At 30.3% G+C, this 26,217-nt stretch overlaps 4 protein-coding genes across 6 annotated transcripts in view; 2 read left to right on the top strand and 2 right to left on the bottom strand.

The window, feature by feature from the left end:
* The window catches only part of LOC123295728, a 512,151-nt gene extending 505,295 nt beyond the window's left edge, over window positions 1–6,856 (top strand). Inside the window, exons 6-9 of one of the 2 annotated variants that reach the window (XM_044877164.1) lie at window positions 572–1,460; window positions 1,719–3,976; window positions 4,761–4,911; window positions 6,510–6,856. In XM_044877164.1, the coding sequence (XP_044733099.1) occupies window positions 572–1,460; window positions 1,719–3,976; window positions 4,761–4,911; window positions 6,510–6,781 (3,570 nt within the window). In that variant the 3' untranslated portion in view covers window positions 6,782–6,856. Of the gene's footprint in view, window positions 1–571; window positions 1,461–1,718; window positions 3,977–4,760; window positions 4,912–6,431 lie in introns of both variants that reach the window. The other variant, XM_044877165.1, reaches the window with a different exon arrangement.
* A 5,560-nt stretch (window positions 6,857–12,416) lies between these two features.
* LOC123295837 (zinc finger protein 62 homolog) lies at window positions 12,417–16,158 on the bottom strand. Its single transcript, XM_044877299.1, has 4 exons — window positions 16,131–16,158; window positions 15,108–15,277; window positions 12,577–15,011; window positions 12,417–12,513 (listed from the first exon to the last, which is right to left on the bottom strand). The coding sequence occupies exons 1-3, from the start codon at window positions 16,156–16,158 to the stop codon at window positions 13,086–13,088; spliced, it is 2,124 nt and encodes a 707-aa protein (XP_044733234.1). The 3' UTR covers window positions 12,417–12,513; window positions 12,577–13,085.
* A 242-nt stretch (window positions 16,159–16,400) lies between these two features.
* LOC123295836 (anaphase-promoting complex subunit 5) lies at window positions 16,401–20,307 on the bottom strand. The gene is made up of 7 exons (XM_044877298.1): window positions 20,167–20,307; window positions 19,433–20,100; window positions 18,963–19,150; window positions 18,605–18,848; window positions 17,994–18,231; window positions 16,756–17,486; window positions 16,401–16,523 (listed from the first exon to the last, which is right to left on the bottom strand). Exons 1-7 carry the CDS (start codon window positions 20,300–20,302, stop codon window positions 16,401–16,403), a joined length of 2,328 nt encoding a protein of 775 aa, XP_044733233.1. The 5' UTR covers window positions 20,303–20,307.
* Window positions 20,308–21,059: 752 nt separating this feature from the next.
* Window positions 21,060–24,347, top strand: LOC123295570 (GATOR complex protein NPRL2). 2 transcript variants are annotated; one of them, XM_044876971.1, is made up of 6 exons: window positions 21,060–21,232; window positions 21,418–21,509; window positions 21,580–21,736; window positions 22,080–22,334; window positions 23,236–23,464; window positions 23,878–24,347. In XM_044876971.1, the coding sequence occupies exons 1-6, from the start codon at window positions 21,110–21,112 to the stop codon at window positions 24,234–24,236; spliced, it is 1,215 nt and encodes a 404-aa protein (XP_044732906.1). In that variant the 5' UTR covers window positions 21,060–21,109; the 3' UTR covers window positions 24,237–24,347. The 2 variants fall into 2 exon arrangements, with proteins under 2 accessions (XP_044732906.1, XP_044732907.1); XM_044876972.1 differs by lacking the exon at window positions 21,418–21,509 and having other exon boundaries at window positions 21,069–21,232.
* Window positions 24,348–26,217: the final 1,870 nt, after the last annotated feature.

Below are 26,217 nucleotides of genomic sequence, written 5' to 3'. Positions count from 1 at the left end.
TTACTTCTATATACTTACTAAATTTATTACAAGAAATAAGTATATTATAATAATTTAATATCTTATAATATCTTTTGAAAAACTAGTGATTATTAAATTATTATATTATTATTATATACAGTGTGTCTATTTATAAGTTGGCTCCATATGGAAAACTTTTTTATTATGACATCTATGAATACTAAACGAAACTATTATCAAAGCTATGATCCAATACATGCAGTACCATCTATTAATGCTAAATGAAACTAAACGAATAATGTCATAAATAATGTGTTATGACCTATGCAACTATGCGATCAAATATTTCTGCTCTTCTTTCAGTCCTCCACTCTTTTATCTCTGTTTAGGGGTGTTGAAAAACCTATATACTAAAATTACTCTTTTGACCGCTTATTTTTTGGGGGATAAAGTTTTAGGCGAATTTTTCAATTTGCCGATCAATTTTGTTGGGATTATAAGACTTGGTGGAATGAAAATTTTAATATTACTAAGGAATGATGCCGAGTCGGTTGTTTATAAATTAATTAATTATTCGTCCTTTTCTCATATACAAATTTTTTTGTTTCAGGCACGTTCTCAACATTATCAAGCTACTATTGCACGGTTAAGTCAAGAAGTATCAACATTACGTCAACAATTAGAATCCGTATCAGGTTCACCAGAGAATTGTATTGCTGCACTAGAAGCAGATAATGCAACACTACAGCGACAAGTACAAGAAGCTCGTAATCAGTATGAACGTTGTTTAGATGATGTAGCCAATCAGGTTGTACGCGCCTTATTATCACAAAAGACATTACGAGAAGAGATTGTTTCGTTGACACGTCGTATTAGAGAATTAGAAACACAAAATCGTGCCTTAACATCTTTATTGGTGCAACAGTTACGTACGGGAAGTACACCCTCATCGGCAATGATTACACCAAATTCAGCTGGTGAACAATTAGCATTAGATGGTGATATACATGACTTAACAAATTCAGCATTGTCTTCCCCCGGTAGTTTATTTCATTCGCCACCTGAAGAACGTATATCATCGAATTTAAAACATTCAAATTCATTTAATTTTCAACAAAATCGTAATATTGATAAACGATTTTCAACTGGCGATTTAATTTCATCGTATAATGAGAAAGTTTTACCAAGTGGTGAACTTGTTGCTTGTATTAGTGAGAAACGATTATCTGCCAATGTATTAGATTCATGTGAAGATAATGGATTATCTTTGGAAGATAAAAAACGACATCAAGTATTAGCAGATTTATGGAAAGATTTACAGGGTTCAGAAGTTACACCACAAAAGTTGTTAAATGCATTAAGTGCTTTAGAATCAAATTTATGGACTACTACAGGTTTACCAGCAAAAAGGCCTGCTACGTTAAATTTAACCTTGCCTCAGAATTTACAACAATCATCTTGTAACCGAAGTATTAATAAAAAAATAAGACCAATAGTTGGTAAGTTTATTTAAAAAGTATTTATTTCTTCTCGTCCAATATGGTCTTCTACTATTTTCAAAATTATTCTTTTAATCAAGGTCGTCTTAACCTCGGGTTGTAAGGAGTGAGCGGCACCTGAGTGTAGAGTCTTGGGGGCGCAATCCGATTTTCACATCCCGACACCCAATGTGGTTAAGACAGCCCTGGTATTTTTCCTTCCAACTTTGGTCTGACATGTGTTCTTTTGATGCCTGATATGTTTCTCCTTTTGTTTAGGAACATTGGTAAATAAACCCGAAGAAGAATTAGGTAGCGAATCTCCAGAAAGTGGAAACCGTGATGAAGGTTATTCAACAATGTCATCTGACGTACAAGGTGAAGTAAATCGAAGTCAAAGTGAGCCGAATCGTGGATTAGAAGATTTAGCTGAAGTAACTGATGAAACTGCCGATACACAATCTGAAAAACGATTTATTGTAGTCGATGTACAAGATCGAACTGAATCCGATATTTTATATATACCTATTAATTTAGCATTAAGAATAAATCCTAGAAATAGTTATCCACCAACAAAAGACCTTTTACCGTTCCAACATGTAATGCGTAGCTTTTCTGATTCACATTTATGTATAAAAATTACAACGGCGCCATCTCCTTGTTATTCGATTTCTTCGCCGATCACTAGTACACCAAGCGTACTTTTATTAGATGTAAACCCATTACGTCGAACTAGAGGCAATGCATCATTAGCGCCTGTAGATTCATGGGGTAGTAATCTTGATTTAGAACCAACTAATCAACATTGGGACTCCGAGTATATCCAACATTGGTTAAAATTAGATGAAACTAGATCAAATTTACAACAACAGCATAGAGATTTATTAGAACTCGAATACGATCGTGCTGAGTTAGAAGATTGGAGCCTAAGTCTTTCAGCGGAAGATGTACGTGATACCCAAATAACAGAACCAATACAAACTCCTGGTCAAGTCTCAATTGCTACGTTGCCGAGCATTCAAGAAGGAAGTACTGTTGAACTGGAAGAAGATTCTAGTGAGTGTTTATGGAATGATTCTAGCTATTTAGCAGATCGTACAGGTGGTGAATTAGTATCTTTATTAATGGACACGGAAACAGGACGTGAAATCGAAGTATCTTGGCCATATGCTGCAAGTCATGATGTATCTTCACCACCCGAAAGTTGGTCAAGTGTTTCTGAAGATGATCCATGTTCCAAAAGATCATCTGCAGCTATGAGTGGCTGCAGTGATGACGCTCCCGTCATTGGTACAAACTTTACACGAGATTTTTACCGACTTGTTAAATTTGAAAGCACAAAAAGCCTTGCGTCGTGTTCATCACGTGGAACTGGCCAACAAGAACATCAATTTGATCGTGAACAAACTCTACAAAGTGTATTAAGTTTTATCGCCGAACAACAAATGTATTGTAATAATCAAGAACATCGTGATTCGCGACCATCGTCAGCTAGGGATTTTAATATTGAGGGACCACCACAATCGAGATTAGAGGAAGTAATATGGACTGATTCATGTACAAGCACAGAACCACTTTCATCGGAAATTGAATCTCAACACACAGATGAAATATATAAGAATGAAAATTATAGTGATAGTGAAAATTACGTAAGCTTTCAACATTTACGTAATGAATTAGCTTTAAATGAACAGAACACGTTAAAGGATTTACAAATACCAGATTGTATTGTAAATGCTGTCTTTAAAGATGATAAAATGAATAGTGAGCAATCGCAGAATTCAAGTACGGAAATCAAATCTAGTAAACCATTTAATAAAAGCAATGGCGTATCCTTAGATATTCATATTATTGAAAAACAAAATAGTGGAAATTTAAAAATTTCAAGTGAAATCAACAATATAATAACTCCACCAGATCTTGTAAATGGTGAAAATTCAACTCGAGTGAATAGTAGTTTAATTACTGTACCAGAAGAAGAAGAAACTTCACCACCAACAACATTAACAGAATCATTTACATCAAGTGTATCAACACCAGATACAATTGTTAGTCGAATACCACGTCGATCAAAAATTCCAAAATCAAATATACCAATAAATTGTAATAAATCACCACCGATTAAAGAACCAGAATCTTCCTCACTCAGTACAAAAACAACTGAAACAACTAAAAAACCAGTAAAAAGTCGAATACCATATAAACATAAATCGACCGTAGTACAAATTGTGAAAAAAGAAGCGGAGAAAAAAGTACAACCTGTGATAACTTCAGAACGTTTACCACAATTTGCGAGTAGTGGTATACCAGCGTGTAGTGTAATTGAAGGTCCACCAGAACGAGCTGTCAGTTTTCATGAACGGGCCACTTCAAAAGATGTTATCGATGAATTAAATCGAATGATTCGTAAAAGTGATGATGGTACAAATGTTGCAGAATCAACAGATGAGAAGATTTCATCAAAAAAGTTGGATAGCTGTTGTTATGCCACGGGATGGGTACATGTTGAAAAAGATATAGATTTTAATGATCCAAAGGTTAGTTAAAACAATTCTGATAATAAAAACTACACGAAAGACTTAAACAAGACAAATTTATAAAGTTTTAAAAATCCCCGACAAACGCTCTCTCCAAACTGAATCGATTTTCTTAAACATAGCTAAGAATTCACTTCATTAAATTACCTTGCAAAAATCAAAATCGGTTCATTCGTTTTGGAGCTACGATGCCACAGACAGACACACTTAGCGGTCTTTTTCCGCTGGGAATAATGCCGTTTATGGCATATTGCAAATTACGCCAAATTTATCAGATGTTAACGAGTCGCTCATTTTAATCGACGCTAGATATCGTTCCTTTGTTTTATTCATAGAGGCTATACCAACCGTAGAGCTACAAAGTCACTTCCAATTCGCAGTAGAGAGAGACAGATAAAGTAGGAGTTGATCGCAGTAGAGATAGGCAGATAATGTAAGATCGTATATCTGTCTTCGTCTCTCTTATAAACGCCTACAATTTGTCTCTTTCTACCCTTCTCACTACTTTCAAGAATTCACTTATTGTGTTTCCTATGTCTATACAGCTTTTGGTAGTATTTTCTCTATGGTTTTATTTATGGAGTCTTTCAAAAATTTAAAATTTCTACAAATGCCTTTGAACTAAGTCTCGGAGTTACTAATATGATGTTCTTTTAAGATGTCATTAATTGTGCTTATAGCTCAGTACGGAAATAAAGGTACCAATGTAGCTCCTGAATTATATCCGACTCCCTTAAGGCTTGTTTAGTATAACTAAACGAAATTTACTTTTGAAATTTTTTAGGCAAGAGCAAATTTATTAGACGTAATGTTAGCATCAAGTGATTCATCTCCTACATCATCGTGTGGCGGAAGTGTTAGCAGTGAGTCCAATGACGATAGATCGGATTACAAACATCTACACAAAATTCATCGGTATCGTCGACAAAAGAAAGGTAATTAACTCAAGTAATTTTTCAAATATAAAACCATTGTTTATTTTCAAAAAAGTTTGTCCAAAATTTTTTAAGTTGTATCACAAAAACAATGATTTTATGTTTGAACATAAATAATAAGTTTCTGAAGCACACTCACATACAAAACTATTAGCGAGGACTCTACCAAAAGTTTTTTTTAAACCTGGATAAAAAATATAATTCTGTACTTTTATACCCATACATATTGTGAGGTTAAAAATTATTTTGGATTCAAAATAAAGTCAAAAGTAAAAATGGTACATTTTGTACAGTTCGTTCAGCAAATGAATGAACTTATTAATTTTAAATTTATTTTTTTTCAAATACCATTATATTTTGTAAGCTTTGTCTAAATTTGGTTATCTCACAATTTTTGGCTTCATACTTTTTATTTTAATGTTGTACACAATTTCCAAATTTTATTTTATTAGAGCAAGAAGTCACGATACTAAACCTGCCGTAGAATAGAATATTAATTTTTGCTCATTAGCCACTTAAAAATCTTCCTAGAACGTAAGGAAGAAACAAATTAAAGAATTTTTTACGGAGATTACCAATCCGTTTGCAGAGATTGTGAAAAATAATTAGTTTTTCTTTAATTACCGAAAATTAAAGATTTCGTATTTGTATGATGTTATTGTGTCCATATTAAAGCACCTTTAATCTACACTATAAGTGCGTCCATTCTCAGATCCACGAATTGGCGATGTCTCTCATGGCGTATAGCTATCGGGCTTACGTATTTTTGGCCCTTACGTTCCGTGAAAGAGAATGCTCTGGTTCCAAAAAGAGTTAGGCTTGCAGACGAATACCAATGCATATCATTGCTAGATTTTCGGTGAATACCATTGCTAGATTTTTCGGATTTTATTGCAGACAAATTTATGATATACGGGACAAAGGATGGTGTTGTGATTTTCTTGTATCTACTTGTAGTTGTTTTAAATCATTAGTACAGAGGAATTTCCATATTGCACTAAATCATTTGTTTTTTTTTTTTTTTTTCGTTTTGCTATGTTAATTTTGGAATTCTACTTTATATTTTTGTGGTCTGGTAGTTTAATGTCATATTAGAAGGACAAACATGGGGGAAACCAACTCATTTGTTATTTCCAGTATTTTTACACGCAATAAATTGGGCTTTGTTGTTACTTTTGCTTTCATATATCATTTATTCTAATTGTAATTTTATTATGAAGTGAATACTTTTTTTTAAATTTCTATAGCCTATAGTTTAGAAAACGTCTTATCTCCGATCGATACTCCATTTTGTATTCAATCAAAATATGAGTAATCAAAAGGATTTTGAGCAAAACAACCTTAGTTTTCATTACGATGCTTGATAGGTAGTACTTAGTAACATTTTAGGGATAATGAAGAAAACGGTCGGAGATGAGACATTTTCATTCAGCCAATCTTATATTGTATGTGTTTGTGTATCGAATATTTTTTTTTTATTGCTGAACGAATTGTATATCTATGTCCATATCATATGATAGAGTCGAATTCAGCACCATGCACACCAAGTACCGAAACAGCCGTATAAAAAATTCCGGCATTCGTCTCAATGGTTTTAGCGTCAGCAGCACGTGCACAACTTGTTGATGGCGCCACCCGTTGTCCAATTACAAATGTAACGTCAGTGTCAACATCACGGCCATCTATTATTGGACGTGATAACTTCTTTGTAAGATATGGTGAAAAGGAACGAGAAGCAGTAGCTAGTTTCGATTTTTTGAAAGATTATTGTTCAACAACAGCTAGTAATTGTTCATCGATTGAAGAAGAATATCCTTTATTTCAAAATGATTCTGTACAACAAACAATCCAAGCTTCAAAAATTGGTTAAACAAATTTTCATTTTTCAATTATATTTAAAAACAATGGAAATTTTTTTCGATTTGTTTTTTAAACTAGTCACTTTTTCTCCGTAATATTTCGTAAAAGACATTGTATTTCAAACAAAAATAGGAACTAGCGATTAAATTATGTATTTTAATTTATTCCTTAGGGATAATTATAATTTATTTAAAAAAATGTATATTTCCTAAAATAAAAATGTATTATAAAATATTTTTTAAGTTTTTTGATTTTTTTGTTTTCAATAATTTTCGAATACTTTTAATTATCCATTTCTTGTATAAATGTGAATAAAAACTACAAATAATAGGAACGTTGAGAAAGTATTTACAAATTAATATATAAAATATATCTTTTATTCGTAATTACTAATTAATTATTTATTTATTTCGTAATCATATTCGACAGACTCGCGAAAACTTAACATGACATATCTAGTTACATTGAGCATATTTCACTACGAAAATAAATAAGGCGATCAATCGTCATCGTTTACAGACACTTCTTATTTCTAGGTCTGTCCATTTTCGAAAAAGGTCCTTCGATGTTTGTACCAACTATGTCCAAGTCACTTCATAAATAATTGAATTTGAATCATGCAAAATTGTGCAAGTAGGGTTTGTCAAACCAGACTATCAAACTTGTTTTCTGGCTAGTTTTTTAGGGTGTTTTAGTTTCACTTGTCATCATATTCTTTCCTTTAATTAAAGATAACGTTCATGATATTACAAGTATAAAAAATATATCATCATTTCACATGGGAATAGGTTTTTCTTTACATTAACCGTTTTTACACTACAAATCTAGATCAGACAAAAAGCCACTGAATATATGATCATCCGATATCATCGTAATCTAGAAGAGAACTATCGGATGTGCATGCATACTTTTTGTATCGTGTTCTGAAACTTTTGGTCATCATATTAGGTCATTAAGTCAATAAAACTCGACTTCTACACCGCGAAAAGTTGAGAGTAAGAGTTTCCATCAAAATTTTCAATTTTGTTGCGAAATAGACAAACAAAATTTCATAAATCTATATTGTAAATGTGTCAGAAAAAACAGACTTGCATGCGTTCTTTTTCAAATTTTTGTCTATCGAGTCTATTCGGTTTAAAAAAAATGTTTCTAGAAAAGTTGACTTACTTCCTGATTCAAGTCAATGTATCTTTTAATTAACTGTTACATCTTAAAGCTTTTACAAAGGCCCATTTTAAAAAAGAAACTTCTGGCGTAATATTAGCCGCTTGTCTGATTACTGATTTACTTTTATAAAATACAGAGTTAATCATTAATATGTACCTATCACAAAACACCGAAATACAAAAGAAGTTACATAAATTACAAACTATGATCCCATAGTATTATCATTTTAAACAAATAGTATATCGGATCTTTTTTCGGAATTAGAAACCCTACTCCCACTAAATCTCCTTTTTTTCAGCAGAAATTCTTCTATTCTAATTCCGAAAAATATCTTACAGGCTACGTTAAATTAATATTTTTTTAAATTTAAATTCCTAACCTATTTTTAAAAAAATCTCAAATTATTCAAAAAACAAAGAGATTTTCCAAATTACTTACCTTTAAATAGAAATTCATATTGTCTTCAAGTTAAATAAGAAGTTTTAAAACAAAAAAAAACAAGTTCAGTGAATAATAAATTTTTGAGCTTAGATTACAAGACTGTAAATATATTAACGAATAAAATAAAAATTCATTACAATGAAACGAATTATTTTACTTGTGTAGTATGTGATATTTAAGATTATTCGTATATAATAGCGTTGACTGAAAAAGAGAATCTTTAAAAAAAAATACTACCTTGGAAAGTTGTTATACACTACGGATCATGCAATCATCGATTTTAACCAGGATCGCCGAGAGAAAATCTGAGCCCGATGGATGAATAAGTTCGGGCCCCTGATAGAACACTGAGAGAACGTTTAGCACTAGCGACAGTTACAGGTATAGTGCAAAATACACGACCGACTTCACATATAATCCAAAGGGAATTCTTTTTTAAAAAGATTTTTAAAGTTGGCACCGTAATTTTGAGACATTCTGTCCCATGTTAACTGACCATATAGGAGTATTTTGCTCTCGATAGAGAGAACTTATCCTTGGAAGAAAAAAAATCCCGCAACATGTGCGCGAATTGGCTATTACATTCTGGAGCAGAAAAAATTCGTTCTAACATTATCGAAATCGAGAAACACTGTAATTAAAACGATTTTTGCACGATCCACATCATAATTTTATGAATATACAGGTAATTACACACGGCTAGGGTTGTGCAATTTTTTTAAATATAAAAGAAACTGTAATATCCGGTTTTATTTATTGATTATGTGGGGAAAAAATAAATTTTGAATTGTGAAACTCTTCACTTACGCATTGTTGATCAAAGCATTGATCTGACATGTAAATAAGAGAGCATACAATCCAACATTTGTTATTTTAAAATAAAACAATATTAATTCAAGAGACAGTCTCACGAAAATTGGAGTGTGCACTCTAAAGTCCTGATAAAATAGGGCAAAAATAACAATAATTTAACTTATAAAACCCAGTCCAACTAGAACAGTCAAAGATGTAACAAAAATCGACTAATAAAGCATGGCTCTATGAAGAGCATTTGTATTGCCTTGTATAAATACAGATGCAGCCATAATTTTTAAAGTAGCTCATCTCTGGTGTGTTATGGCTGCAGCTGCATCCTTACGAGACGATCCAGATACTTTTCAGAGAGCTATGTCTTCCAATAATTTGCTGTGAGGCAGAGGGGGTACATTTTGAACCAAAATTTTAATTACATTTGTTTTAGAAACACAAAAATTTTTAATTAATAGTATAAACAAAGGTCAGACTATTTATTTCGGAGATAAAGATAATAAAGAAGTTTTGGAGCATTGTTTATTACAACTTTTCGATGCAAAAGATTTTCATGCGGTCGTCTCTTGAACTAAACATTTACACGTTGGAAATATTTCTTTTTTTCAGACTATCATTAACTAAAATTATTTAAATGAAATCGAATTTCCACGGAATTATCTTCAGCCCAAGTTTCGCCAAAATACATCAAAGCTTAAAAATCATCACATCTATTTTATTTTTCGTATATCCTTTGGTTTGTAAAGCAAAATTTTATAACAGTTGTGTTTAGAAATCCGATCCAGTATACTGTTTAACTTGATTACGTGTCCTTTTATTCTCATTTATCAGCTAGCCTCACAACCGACAGTTCAAAAAGCCGTGGAAATTCAATTTCTTTAAAAATTCAAATACAGTATTTGCATCAAACTGTACAATAATATTTATCAGGTAGAAAGTTTGTACATAATATATATTTAAAAAAAGAAATTATATAGATATATAATCACAAAAATTTATAAAATAAGTCTGTTTTAAATTGAATCAAATTTGAATTTCTGCAAATTAAAGTAAGTAAAGCAGTAAATAAAATCCTACGCGAACCGTTTATACGAACAATCATTTTATTTTAATTAAAGTTATTCCTAAGTTTTATAGCGCGACGAATTGGTAGACGTTGCGTTTAAATATCGTAAAATCAATTTGAGTTGTTCATCGAAGCTGTTTAGCTTTCACTTGGAAATAAATTATTATTTTGACATTTTTACTTTCGATAAAATATTCAGGCAGGGTGTTTGTTGTTTGTAAGGAATTTTTCAAAGAGTTTTGCATGCTGCATAATCCGCTATGAAATTGTAATGACTGTTCCACAAATTTTGGATTACTTTTTTCTTTTAACCTTTCGTTTTCGTAGGAAATTTTCAAAAACAGTTTGTGCATAAGTTGTACCGCTCCCATTTTTATCCCTTTTCTTCAGTGTCAGCAAACCGTCTGCTTACCTAAAAAAGGGTAGCAAATTTTTTGAATTTCCTTAATGTTTCCAATGGTTTTCTCCAATGGTATACTATCTTTACGGTTTTTGCTAGCTGGCAGCTAGCAATTTATATAATTTATCAAAAAGATTTGCTTAGCACATAAGAAAAGTTATACTAAACATACTTCGAGACACACCTCAATTTTTACTCTTGACTCTCTGACTTTAACTGATTGAGTAATGTTTATCAGTTCAAAAAAAAGCGTTTTTGGAAATAGACAACGATAGTTTATATGTCATATTGTGTCCGTTTGTCGAGGACAAACTCCGTGTCCTCAGCGTAAGGATAATTGCGAATGTGAGTTTGAACTGCGGATGTTGCAGTGGCAACCCTTTACAAAAAGGACTATAATAATATTTTTAATTTAAAATAGACTTAATAAATTATCAGAATATATTTATAAAAATGTCTTGAATAAATAATATTAATGACTTGTAATAATACTTATACAAAAAAAATGTAAAAAAAAAAACCATAACCGTAGGAAATTTTTTCTCTGTGCTTGAAAATTAAATGATGATGTTAAGTTTTAACCAAAGAATTCAGAGTAACAAAAAAAAAACATTTTATCAATTAAAATTAGACAAAACACAAAGAAAAAATGTCTGTCAGTTGTGTTGTATTTGATTTTGTGAATGATTGGTAATATGAATTTGTAGAATAATGTATTTTTTATATAGCTATTAAATTTAGTTATTTAGTACAAAATATTGTAGTCTTAGTGAGACTTCTTTAAAACAATAATATACAATAAAAAAATTCAAATCATATAATCTTTATGCTTCATTTTTTATTACCCCTCACCAATAGGTAATATTCATGTATTTTTTTTATATTTTTAATTCATTGTTTACACCGTTATAACAAAGTAAAAAATATAAATACTGCTTAAAAATGCTGTATTTAAGTGTAAAAATAATATTTAAAATACATTAAAATTTTGAGATATTTAAACGCAGTTTTTTGGCGCTCTTTCTTGATGACGTATAAGTACGTGATCTGTCAATTGGTGACAGTTCAATGTATAATTTACACTTTAAAGAAATGAATTTACAACATAGAATTTACACTCGTTATTATTAAGTTTTCTAATAAAAAGCTGTAGAATAGAATAATTTAATGAAATACCATATAAAATGTAAGTAATTAATAATCATACAGTATGTTAAGAAATTTGACAGGCCCGTACTTTGATGTCACGCCGCGCCCGTATAAAAATTTGAATTTCCGTTTTAGAAATTTTTTTATTCAACAACTCAATTAGTATTGGTAAGTAGCCTGGTAGTCTAAATTGGAACTAATGGAAACGAGCCTACTTCCTGTTTTAATTAGTACGAATTATTATCGCCAGTTGGGGGAGATTTATCTGATTCGAATTTGAATATTTTGATTGGACATTAAAAATGGTAAGTAACAGTATTGCCATCTGACAATCTAAATTGGAACTGGTGAAAACCTCATGTTTTAATTAGTACGAATAATTATTGCTAGTTGGCAGTAAAACACTTTCAAGTCAAAATTAAGTAATGCCAAATATAAAAATAAAATAAAAGTAAATTAAATGAAAGAGAAGGACTTGAAAAATGAAATTCAAAGAATATGTGTTAAAAATTTTAATTAACGAATAAATGCAACAAAAGTTTTTCAATTCGTGTCAATAATTCATTAATAATAAACTACAGATCAAGACATATCAAATTAGCTATTAACCAACATTCAAACTTTCTTCAAATGAGTATAAAACTCCTAAAAGAAAATCCTCACCATCGATAAAACTCGTTGTGTTTTGGTAATCGTTGGAGTTCTTCAAATACTGAAATTAAAATGGAAACGATAAGTATTTATTTAGAATATTGAAAATTAGATGGACTCTCACCGGAAAAAGTGATAAATAAACGCTCCATAATTCATGCCTCCATTGGTCTTCAATAATCCACGTTGCTCTTCGTAAAATATTATTTACGAACCGAACCTCTTCAGAAGCTTGTACTATCCGCTGCCTGCAGTCTTCTGCGTCGATAGTTGATCTTTTGTACATTATCTCTTTTCACGTAGTCCCACAGAAAATAATCCAATCAATTTAAGTTTGGAAAACGTGCTGGCCACGCTATCGGACCCATCCAACCAATCCACCTGCTCGGGATAGTTTCAACAAGATGCTTCCTTACATTCGCGGTAAAGTGAGCATTTAATGTGTACATACTAACAACTAAATCATCGATGATCCCAGCCCAAACATTTATTTTCCAGCGATACTGGAAAATCGATACGATTTTAAAAATAACGACCCAACAACTCTTGAACACGACGAAAATGGTTCGGGGCCTTCCCAATGTCTACGATTACTGTATGCACTCAGCTGGGATCGGCTGAGTTGCCGATTCTTCATACGTGAGTTTGTTTATGTCTAACTAAACTTATTTTCTGAGAGAATTTTTGATCACAAACATCACAAGCAAAAGGTTTTTCTCCCGTATGAATTCTTTTATGAATAACTAAACTTGTTTTCTGATTAAATGCTTTTTTACAAAAATCACAAACAAACGGTTTTTCCCCCGTATGAATTCGTCGATGAAGAACTAAATATTTACGTGAAATAAATTCCTTATCACAAAAATCACACGCAAAAGGTTTTTCTCCTGTATGAATTCGTTTATGCGCAACTAAATTTGTTTTGTCCGTGAATCGTTTATCACACATATCACAAGCAAAAGGTTTTACTCCCGAATGACTTTGTTTATGTAGAAGTAAACTTGATCTGTGCGTGAATTTTTCATCACAAACATCGCACACAAAAGGTTTTTCTCCAGTGTGAACTCGTTCATGACCAGCTAAACTTGTTTTATGAGTGAATTTCTCATCACAGAAATTACACGCAAACGGTTTTTCTCCAGTGTGAATTCGTTCATGATTAATTAAACTTGACTTATCGGTGAATTTTTTATCACAAACAGGACATGTTAGCTTTGCTCCCGAATGAATTTGTTTATGTCTTACTAAACTTATTTTGTGAATAAATTTTTCATCACAAAGATCACATGCCAGAGGTTTTTCTCCTGCATGAATGCGTTTATGAGCGACTAAACTAGATTTTTGTGTGAATTTTTTACCACAAACAACACACGTAAAAGGTTTATCCCCGTTATGAATTCGTTTATGACTATCTAAATTTTGTTGCTTCGTAAATTCCTTATCACAAACATCACAAACAAACGGTTTTTTCCCTGCATGAATTCGTTTATGCCCAACTAAATTTGCTTTTTCACCGAATGTTTTGTTACAAATATCGCAAGTAAAAGATTTATCTTCCGTATGAATCCGTTTATGTGTGTCCAAATTTGCACGTTGTGTAAATTTCTTATCACAAATATCACACACAAAAGGTTTCACCCCGGTATGAATTCGTTCATGCCTTGCTAATTGGCTTCGATCAATAAATTTCTTATCACAAACTGCACATGTAAAGGGTTTCTCACCCGTATGAAGTCGTTTATGTTTTACTAAAAAGTAATGCTTGTTAAAGCTTTTATTACACACATCACAGGCAAATCCGTGATCTTCGGTTTCTTCATTTTTTATTATTAATTCGGTGTGAATTAATTCTTGTTCGATTTTAATGTTTTCTACCAGAATTGTTTGATTTCTGGATGCATTTGTCTCAAATATTATATTTTTGTATTTTGATTCTTTACCTTCAATTGCTTTAATTTTTGATTCTGTTTGTAATTCTTCCATTGTAATTATTTTTTGATTTTCTCCAATGTGGTGTTTTCGTTTATGTGAGACTAAACTTGTTTTCTGATTGAATTTTTCATCACATAAATCACACACAAATGGTTTTTCTCCCGTATGGATTCGTTCATGTCTAATTAAACTTGATTTGTCCGTAAATTTTTTATCACAAACACTACATGTTGGTTTTTCTCCCGAATGAATTTGTTTATGTCTCATTAAACTTGTTTTATGAATAAATTTTTCATCACAAACTTCACAAGCAAACAGTTTTTCACCCGTATGAACACGTTTATGACTCACTAAACTTGTCTTCTGATTAAATGCTTTATCACAAAAATCACAAACAAAAGGTTTCTCCCCCGTATGAATTCGTCGATGAGAAACTAAATATTGACGTATAATAAATTCCTTATCGCATAAATCGCATGCAAAAGGTTTTTTTCCTGTATGAATTCGTTTATGTACAACTAAATTTACTTTTGCGGCGAATCTTTTATCACAAACATCGCAAACAAAAGGTTTGTCACCTGTATGAATTCGTTTATGCCGAGTTAATTGGCTTTTATCAATAAATTTCTTGCCACAAACATCGCATGTATAAGGTTTGTCCGCATTATGAATTCGTTTGTGTAAATATAAAAAACAATGTTTGGTAAAAATTTTATTACAAACATCACACGTAAAATGTTCTTCGGCTTCTTCGATATCTTCTTCTTTTATTAATAATTCTGTGTGTACTTGTTCGATTTTAATGTTTTCTTCTTTTATAAAAACTGAGTTGTTAACTTGAATTGTTCGATCTGCATTTCTTTCAAATAATATTCCATCTTGAATTTCTAATTCTGTTTGTAGTTTTTCAATTTTAATTTCTCCAGTTGTAATTAATTGATTGAGTGGATAATTAGACATTTTTATTTTGTATTTTAATAACAATAATTATTAACTTTTATACATAATTATACTCCGTGTAGGCATGAAGTAATGTCAAACTTGTTGGACTTCAAATAAAATGGGTACGTTCAGGCCAACCCTGACCAAACTAAGTTAGACAATTGGGATCTGACATATGGGCGGGGCTAAAAAAACATGGCTGACAAAAAGTGATAAATTTTAAAAATAACATAGCAATACATATCCTTTGTGCAATTTTTCAAGAAGAGAATGATTAATATTAATGAAATTTGTTTTTGGGGGGTAAACAAAACCGAATAATCGTAATTTTATTGAAGGTGAAAGACTTTAGAAAGCAGGTCATGTGATTAAATGTGGAAAAAATCAAGTCGAAAGTGATGAAGTTGTGGTCAGTTTAACGTCATACTGTTTACAAACAACTAATTTAAAAGAAAAGCCTCATCAAATCGATATACATAAATAAATATCTCTTCAAATATTCTTGATGGCAAAACACAGTAATCTTTTTAGATTTAAACATATTAGTTGATAAGACATAATCTTTTTTTTTTTAAATGAAGTGAGCATACTTTTGGACTTGTAAGATATTTTTTAATTGTTTTCTGCCATAATTTTAAGACAGCAATTTTCTCAAACTTACCAAAATAATTTTCAATTTTCGTGTAATATTTGCCTGCTTGAGGCAAATTATGAAAACTCAGATCTATATTCGTCTTGGAACGACTTAGACAATTTTCCACATAACCCTTTACACTTCTCGTGCTTTTAAATTGAGGTAAATACTTTCCAAAAATCGTCTTCCATAGCTCATTTAGGGTTTATAAATGAGCTTTATAACATATTCCCACTTAACCTTCGATAAATAAATCTACATTTTAAGGGATATTTTTACTTAGATTATTCATGCTAGGCAATGAACCTTCTTCATTTCAATTACAATTCGTTATTGTTTCGGAACTAACAGAAATAAGTTGGACAAGGAAAAATTAATAGGTCAATTCATAAAAAGATTGTTTGCATTTTACACTTTTTATTAATGAAATTTTCTGATTTTTACAACATTGTCAGAAGTGATGTCTGCTCCGAAATTGTTGAATATTTTTCATTAAATAATTTAAATTCAGCAGCACATTTATTTCTATCCTGGATACAATTCACATAATCAAATAGTTTTGCCTAAAACCAAACATTTTAATGTAAATAGGATAAATATAGGCCTAGGGCCATAGTTATTTTTTTTAATTGAAGTATTTTGGGCCGCACATACTGCACTATTATTTCTTGGATCAAGCTTAGGAAATAAAAAAAAAACTGTGAAGTAGCATTCCAGGTTTCAGGTGACTAAAGACTTTTCTCTGATGCTTCAATAAACAATATTTGTATAATTTAACTCAAAATATTTACTTACTTGTAAATATAAGACATCCTTAACGCGTGAATACGCTTGAACTTTCTCAAAATGTCCTTTAACGCTATTTAAAAGCAATGCACAATTTTTAATTTCATTATTCTTGTCAACATTACCAGATGATGTATTAGTATTAGCTACAAAACATTTCACATACAACAATAAAGCACGTGCCCGATCATATAATCCACCATTAGCCAATATTGTAATTAACGCTTGATTTACAAAATCCAACGCTAAATTTGGCATTTTCATCCATAATTGTACATGTGCAATATGTAATTGTATAAGAGCTGTACTATACTTTAAATAATATTTTTCACTTAATTCAAGTGCTTCATTTAAAATCATTAATAATTCACTTGAAACATTCCCTTGTACAAATTGTGAACATTTAATTTCCGCTAATAAAATCATTGCTTTAATTTTTAAATCGATTTTATGTAAATTATCAATATGATCAACACAATTTAATATATTATTTAAATGATCTGTTGCCGCTTGATAATTACCACGTGCGATATCAATTTCAACTAAATATAATAAACTTTCCCATTGATCGAACGCTGCAATCTTGCGAGCACATGTTTCTGCCACTTGCCATAGCTGATTATGATATGCTTGTTTGTAACATGAAAAATGTTCACAATACATCCAAATATGTGATATTGGTTCATTTACAAAACGATCACGAGCGTGATTTAAAACTATGTATGCATTTTCATATTCACCTAAGAGATAAAAAATCATTATTAAATAAAGTGATTCTCAAAATTATTTTCAAGTTTGTTAAACTTATTTGTATAAACAAATTTAAAATACAAATTTATATCCTATATCAGGGATCAGGGCCGGATTAACAAGTAGGCAGAATAGGCAGTTGCCTGGGGCCCCCGAAAAATGAAAAAGAGTTCTAAAATTTTCTTACAAACATAAAATTCTAGAGAGTGAAAGAAAAATATAATCAACTGAAAATAAATTTTACTCAAATAAATAAAACTCAATTGACCGCATTCAAAAGGCGACGACTGACGAACTAGACAAGGTTCCTAAAGAGGACATTTCCGACTCATTTAACAAATTGTATGAGCGTTCAAAGAAGTGTATCGAAGTGAAAGGAGAGTATATTGAATAATAAAAAAGAATTATCTCAAAATGTACACTGGTTGTTTGTATTTTGAAAAATTTCGGTTATTTTTGGAACAGCGGATGTTGGAATACCCTATGATATTACGTACCATTTAATGTTAAATTCATTGATATACTACATATCGCTTGACAAATGCCTTCTCCGTTGTAACTAACACAACCACGTATTATATGATCAGATTTTAAATGTAATAATATTTGACTCCATATTACACACAGTTCTTGTTTACCATAAAGCTTCCATAACGCTGCTTTTTGTGAATAACTATTCGATAGTAGATCGATCAATGAATGTTGACAATTTATAACATCACTTTTTGTTAACAACTAAAACATATTATGTAAAATTTTTGTTATAAATTAGGGAGCTAAGGTATACAGAAATTTCGAGAGAATTAAATCGAAGTTCATATTTTTTAAACTTAAGGTATATGGCAAACGATAGTCTCGCCATCTGTTAGTGAATTATACGAAGTTATCAGAAATGTTAATCGGTAATGTAAGAAAAAGGAAATGTTTGTGTTTAGATAGACACATTTATATGAATGTGAGGGTAACACACACATTACTTTATCAAAAGCATGAGATTTTCTCTATATAACAAGAGTAATAACTGTGATACGAAAGACGATCGGGTTTGAAGGGTGAACAAATGGAGATTAAGCAAAAGGTCTTAGAGCCTTCTTTAATAAATACTTACATCAAATATGTACTTGGGTTTGCCCCCATTTAAGCCCATATATTGTGTGTATGCTTGTATACCTAATGAAGTATTATAATTTAAATTTAACTCGTTACTTTTTAATATTGAACGTTCAATCAATAATTCTTTATTATCATTTGTTAATTTATACATCCATGTTAGAGCATGTTGTAAACAAAAATTATCATTTGCTTCTTGTGCTTTCATAATAGCTTCTTTTAAAGCAACTAACGCTTCCTCTCTGTAATGAAAATTAAAAAAAAAAATCTATGAATAAATAAATTTATTACAAAAAAAGCGCTTTGGCGATCGCTTGTCTGATATATGGTTTAATAAAAATTTAAAATGCCCATACTTGTGTCCAAACTGAACATGTAAAATAGCCAAATTTAATGCTGCATATCTAAAACCATCATTTTTTTCATCAGACCCTCCATTTTTTGAATCACCAACTGATGTATTTCGATCAAATGAATGATACAAACTATCTAAAGCGCCACAAAATTCTTTTACACGTAAGCAATTTAGGTAACTTAAGAAATGCTAGAAAAATTAATTTTATATTAGAATCAAAATAAGATAAAAATTTTTCCAAAGCGATTCGGTGAATATTATTTATTTGTTAAAAAAAAAAAGAGTTTAAACAATATCCTACCGGGTTACCCACCGGTAACTTGCATTTTTACGTTAGGGAGTTAAACGGCTAATAGGTTTGCCTTCAAAAAACAGTTATGAAAAAAAAGTTAAATTAAAAATAGACATAAACAAACTTTTCGATTACTTCCAAAATAAAAGAGAAAAATAATAAATGAAATAAATAATTACAGCCTCGGAAAATCCAGGATTATTTTTTAATAAACTTCGAATTTTTTCTTGTAAAACAGGCGGTGGTAAAGCTGCATCCTCGTTTGTTTTTAGCAACGTAGCTTGAGTTGCAATAAACAGTTCGGCTTGTCTTCTAGAACATTTATTATGCTCAAGATCAATATTTAAATTACTAAGCTTAGCATTTAAACTAGTGGTCACTGGTTCATCTTCCGTTATATTCAAATTTGTCAATTCCATACTTGAATCACTACTGATTAATTTTTCATAATCACTTTCAAAATAAACTTTAAAATGTTCAATAATTCGAATTAATTCAGAAAATTCTGATTTTTCAACAGACATAAAAAAACGTCGAACATAGTATCCAATAACACTTGTTTTATACACTACAAATTGTTTACGTGCACGAGTTTTAAGAACTTTTGTTAGCCAAAACTCATATAAATCCATGAAATAATTCAATCCTGTTTCTGTAATTTGTTTCATTCTTTGCATGAAATTTTCGACATGTTCTGGTACCAAAGTGTATTTTCCACTTGTTAGCAACGAATGAAATTCAGCAAATGTTAAATCTGGACCATTTATTAAATTTAGGGTAAGTAATGCGAAATCACGTATTACTTTCGATGGTAAATTTGTTCGAGCGGTAAACAAACCTGGTCGAGCTAAAAATAAGAAAATGGAAAATATTAAGCAACAGTAACATACTCTTTTCATTGTAAATATCCTACCTTCTAAATCTTCATCGCGTATTTTGAGATATTCAGCAATAAAGCAAACTACTGCTAATTTATGAGGAGTTATATACTCAGGGGTTGTTTTTCTTTGAAAAATTCCCGCATCGAAAATTTCTCGATTTGCATTCATTTTTATTTACAAATCTTGAATTTTCGAATTAATCTAAATAATAAAGAATCAATTTAAATTAATAAACTATCTCTATATTTTATTTTAAATTTGAAATATTTATCATCATGCGTTATTAAATTTTATACGAAATTTAAATTAAAATTTTTTGTATATCCAATTGGGTTGCGTTCCAACACTATTCCCATTCTATGAGCGATGAGTATTGTGTCTCGCATCTGTCAATGTAATTTGTATTTCCGTCAGATTGTAAAAGGTTACAAAAAACCACTTCTAGAAGCGCTAACTCAACAATTATTAACGAAAATTAATGTTTAGTTGGTTTGGGTCGTGTTATCAGGGGTTGGAGTGGTTTTTGACCGCTTTTTTTGAAGTCAAATTTACAATTTTACTGGTCAGTTTACAATCTGACGGAAATTACAATAATATGGTGACATATATCTACATGACTGTAGTCGTAAAAAAGGCCGTTAAATTAAATTATATATTTGGCTGTAGCAAGGCTACCAGATCTCATTCGATCAGATGAATCCAGATTGTGGCATTTTTTCCAAATTAGGCTTTTCATTCTTGGGCTACTTTAAAAAATGTTTGTGTTACAAAAATTTTCATGCCATTTTAATGTATTATTATCGGTTGAAAATAATGGAATTGCTTGATACAAATTTTTCTGGCAACTTTAGTTTACTTTTTGAAATTAGATCTAAGATATGAACTCACCCTCGCTGTGACAGCCAAATACGGAATTGTCAAAGTGACAGTTTCTAACTTCTGTTTGTATAAATTTTTATAACATTAGTTAATAAAATGTCTGTAATTAATAATAGTCAATCTTCGGATCGTTTTGAAGGCTGTGGAAAAGATGGACCGATTAGATGTATTTTTCTTTGTGAATTTCATCATGTTGCCGGTCCTAAAATTACATGTCAAGTATGTTTATTTATGTTATTTCAGGACAACTCAACTAATCAAAGCTATCTTAGCCTTTAAAAACCGAATTAAATTTTGCTTTTAAATATTAAGGAGTTTCTCTTCTTATCCCCAATCCCTAATTAAGCAGATTTATAATCATGCCAGTTCATGCCAAATGTTTACTGGTATATTCATATTTACAGGTTCCTGCAAATTATATTTCGAAAGAAGTATTTGATGCGGTTAGTGTTTATATAATTCCCAAAGCACAACTTCAACGAAGTATTTTAACAGTGTTGGTATTTTAATTTCTTTTGTATTGATTTTAATATGAAAAACATAATTTCCCAAATTAAATATTTCAGAACGTTACTTGGATTTAAAATACTGGGGTTTCCTGTACAAATAGATAGTCGAAAATATGCACGAAATGCATTTTATTTTAATTTATGTTTTGTTTGTGATTCATGGGCTAGAACTGTTCATTATGAACCGGTTGTGAAAAAACTTGCTGATTATTTGGTAACGTATTTCAATTATTTTAATACTTAATGCCATTTATATAATATCTCGAAAACGGTGAGGTGAAAATGACAAGGCACAAAAAGTACTTAGAATAGTGCCAAATATAAATTTCAATAGTTTTCAAATCAAATATTTGATTACAATCATACAATAATCGCCAGTTTTGTTGATGACAAAACTTTTTTTGTTTAATTATATCTTTATAAATTATAGCTCATGTGTTATTCTGATGTATGAGCTATACAAACATCCTTACTTTCACATTTATAATATAATAGGGATTAAAAATACATAACTCGTATTTGATCACCTTAATACTTTATTTAAAATATAATTTTAGATTGCAATGGAATTAGAAAATGGTTTTTTATCAAATCAAGAAAAACCAGGTAAATTAATTGTAATGTTGCGTCAAGTGATGGACGATATTAATTCACAAAATATGTGTACATTAACTGAAGGAACAACAATCACACATTTAAAAGTTGTTAAAGTTGCTGATGATCCACCACCGGTCTTGGATCATCTTGTACCTATATTTTCTCCAAATAAAGATGATTTTGTAATCGATCAATGGGATTTAACTACACATCAAGTAAGTTAATTATTAATGTTTCATACAATCAAGCCATTAAGGTAGTACCTACACGAAAGTGATATTCCAAGAATTTCTCAAAACTCAGAATATAAAATATTTAATTCATAATACACTTGCTGTTAAAATTAGAAGATGATTTACCATGCCATACATGAGATATTAGCAATTAAAAGTGACGCAATTTGTACGTGTACATGGGAGAAGTGTATAAAAATACACAAATTTACAAATATTATATTTATTTACCAATGAATGACGTCCACCATCTCTATGAAAAACTAATATAATGTAGAATACTATATTTAGAAAATATATAAATAAAAATAAAGATTATTTACCATATAGTTTCGATAAAAAACTTAAATAAATAACTCGTTTTAGCGATGATTTTTGTGGAAAGCATATAAAAACTAATGGTAAAGATAGATATCAAAGTATGTGTGTGTATACGTATAGAATATATAATTGTGAGTAACTACAGTCTTTTGAAAATAATATATGGTATATGTATAATAGTCATAGCACAGATAATGCACTGAATGATAGTATTAGTCCAAAACTTTTTGACTGGACGGTCGCGGAGGAACTACCTTAATCGTTTTTCTTAAAAATTGTGACAATATTAACAATATTGTTGCTTACCGACGCCATATTGGCAGTGTGTGAGTTTCAGCTCCAGGTGGCAACAAGTGGAACTAAGTTTAAATGATTAGGATAGGCAAGTAGTTAACCGTTATCGATCCAAATCATTTGCCTAACTGTTTAATTGAATGATTGAATATCATTCATGCCGTTAGGCGCTAATTTAACGGCATCTTTTAGTAAAAAGCCTAGACTGTTAATTAAATGGCTACTTATTGTAAATACTCTATTTGTAATTTTCTGAATTGAATTGAAGGTATATCCGTATATTGATGGCTTCAATCATGTTGCAAAAATCGCTGCTGAGGCTGATGTTGAAAATAATTTAGTGAAAGCCTGTGTACAAAATTTATTATATTATGGAGTTGTTGCACTAATACCAATATTTCAATATTCAAATGTTTATACAGCGACGCCAAAATTAAAGAATTTGGCGAGCAATGAAGAATTACAACGACAATGTATTGCTTATGTATCCAAATCGGGTGAGTGTTTATTTTATATTTTACGTCGATCGCAATGTTTGGATCGATTTTAGTCCGTATCTCAAAAACTGTTCGACCAGTCAGCAAATGCACCCGATTTATGTACTTTTTGGTTCAAAATTACGGTATATACTGAGTTTTATAGAAATTAAAGATACAAAATTTTTTTTCGATTTTTTGCTAATTTTAATGGGTACAATGTCAGCGAGTATCATGGACAAAACTTCATTTTCAAAAAAGTTAGCTATCTCTAACTGTTTACAAGATGAGTCATACGGACCCAAGACCCAATTGACTTATGTTGCTTATTTACGAACTAAACCTTATTTTTTGCGTGCTTAGCACGCTATGAAAATTTCAGCTTGATATTTCAGCCTGATAGCCTTTAGTTTTAATGATTGGTTTTCTTTTAGCAAGAACACCAGCTACATTACGGGATATTTTTCGAATGTATTCCAGTATGACGTATGGAACAACAGTTAAAGATTTATGTATACGTTTTAATCCAAATTCATTGCATATCAATGAAAGAAAACTGGTACAATTTGGTGTGCTGGAAGGGTTCATTCGACGTGTATACAAATATCCAATTGTATGTGGTGATTCATCAAGCAGTGAAAGTGAAGATAATTTATCAACATTAAGTCAATTACAAGGTAATTTTATTGGAGTTAGTTCAACAGATGAAATATGTTGTACAAATGGCATTAGTTCACAACAATTAGAAGATATATTAGAGCGTGATCCAAATATATATGTCATTTGGAAATAGCATGTTTTCTGCAACGAAACCAATTTGGGTTTTTGAATAATTCTGCATTTGTATATTTTATTTGAATTTGTTCATAAATTACATTGCCCCAGTAAAAAAAGTGGCGTACTTAAAAAAAATTTCGAATCATGTATATTTCATTCAGATTCAATTATTTTTGGTTGAGATTTTAATTTTTTTTTAAGTGCGTCACTTTTTTTTGTGGGGAAGTATATTTTAAATTAATAAACGAGCTTTAGAAATCAAGATATGTTAATTTATAAAATTTTTGTTAATAAAATCATTTGAAAATATAATCTTAAGTTTTTGTAGTATTTAATATTTTAAAATTTGTTTGTTCTTTAATAAAATAATATATTTTGTTATCATTTTTATTTAAAATAAATTTTCTAGTTTTGTAACGTCTTGTAAATATTTTTTGCAGCATTATTATGTCAATTGCACTTACCCTTGTAGAAATAAATCTGTTCTGGAAGTCAGAATATTTAGTTTGAAACTCAAAAAAAGAATATGTGAAGTAGAACTCTCTGTGAACAAAGAAAATATCAATTTCTATCCAATTAAACTCTGAAGATAATATCTTAATATTGCATATCTTTTGAAATCAAAATTCAAATTACTCAAATGTATTATTTATTTTAAAAGTAGCGCATTTTTTTGCTTAGTTCGTGTAACCCTTAATAGTGTCGCTAGCTTACGGTTGTTTCCAATAATTTTATACATATTGCATAAATAGACTTGTATCAACATAACCAAAAAACATCATATTAAATTATTTTGTAAACAATAAATTAATTAATGAAGTCTGAAAAAAATTGTGTAGCTTTAAATTTTGAAGAAGAGGCACAGCTCCCTTTAGTATTACATCGTGGCACAACACCGTAATTAATTTCTAAGGTTATTAGTGAACTTGTAAGTTTTACCCTTCTCATATTTACTTTTAATTTTTATTCTTCTTATATTTATATGAAATAGAGTTGAAAAAAATTGTTGATGAAAAAGTATTATCCTCACTATGAATCTGTTTATGTTGTGCTCACATAAAACATAAACGTATTCATAGTGGAAGCAACACTCTCAAAGTGAAAACCCTAAGGTTATTAGAGAACTTGCAACCTTTTAAACTTATTTATATGAAATAGAGTTGAAAAAAATTTGATGATGAAAAAGTATTATCCTCACTATGAATCTGTTTATGTTGCGTTCATATAAAAACATAAACGTATTCATAGTGGAAACAACACTCTTAAAGTCGAAGACCGTTGGTTATTCCTGGTTATCTTCACCAAATCATTTAAATTCACCAAAATCATTTCACAACAAACTGTTCTGTAATATTTCCAACTCTTACGATAATTATCTCAGCTGGAGTTTATCAAGTAACATCTTACCTGCACTAAAATAAATTTCGGATATAACACTGTTGATGAAAAAGAGTAAAGAACGTTATTCTCGGGTAATATTATGAATGCTTACCTCTGAAGGAAATCCAAGTTGAAAACAAATTACGATGAACAAAAAGAATTATCCTCAATATGAATCTGTTTATGCTGTGCTTAAATAAAACATAAACGGATTCATAGTGAAAACAACACTCAATATATGCTTAAAAAAATCAAATAAAAAATCTTTTTTCCTTCGTAAATATGCGAAGAATAAATTATAAAATTCTTAAATTTTTATTCTTGACAAATTATTCACATTATCACAATATTAAAATTAAATATTATTATAAATGAATATAATTAACAACTCTATAGTTTTTAGAAAATCATACCTACTTTTCTTTTTTTTATATGCATCTACCATTTTGTGTTTAAAATAAATTTTTATTAATAAGGGATGAATTTTTTTTCTGATGGGTAAGAATGTGACAAGAAATCGGAGACCCCGATCCAAAACCGGAGATTTGGCAGCCCTATCTGTGTCGCATTCAGAATTTACACAAAAAACAAGACTGTTGCTACGACCTCAATTTCTG

The sequence above is a fragment of the Chrysoperla carnea genome, chromosome 3 (assembly GCF_905475395.1).
Source record: "Chrysoperla carnea chromosome 3, inChrCarn1.1, whole genome shotgun sequence".
NCBI lineage: Eukaryota > Metazoa > Arthropoda > Insecta > Neuroptera > Chrysopidae > Chrysoperla > Chrysoperla carnea.
Note: the sequence above shows the minus strand (reverse complement) of the source record. Positions and strands in the feature narration are given on the sequence as shown.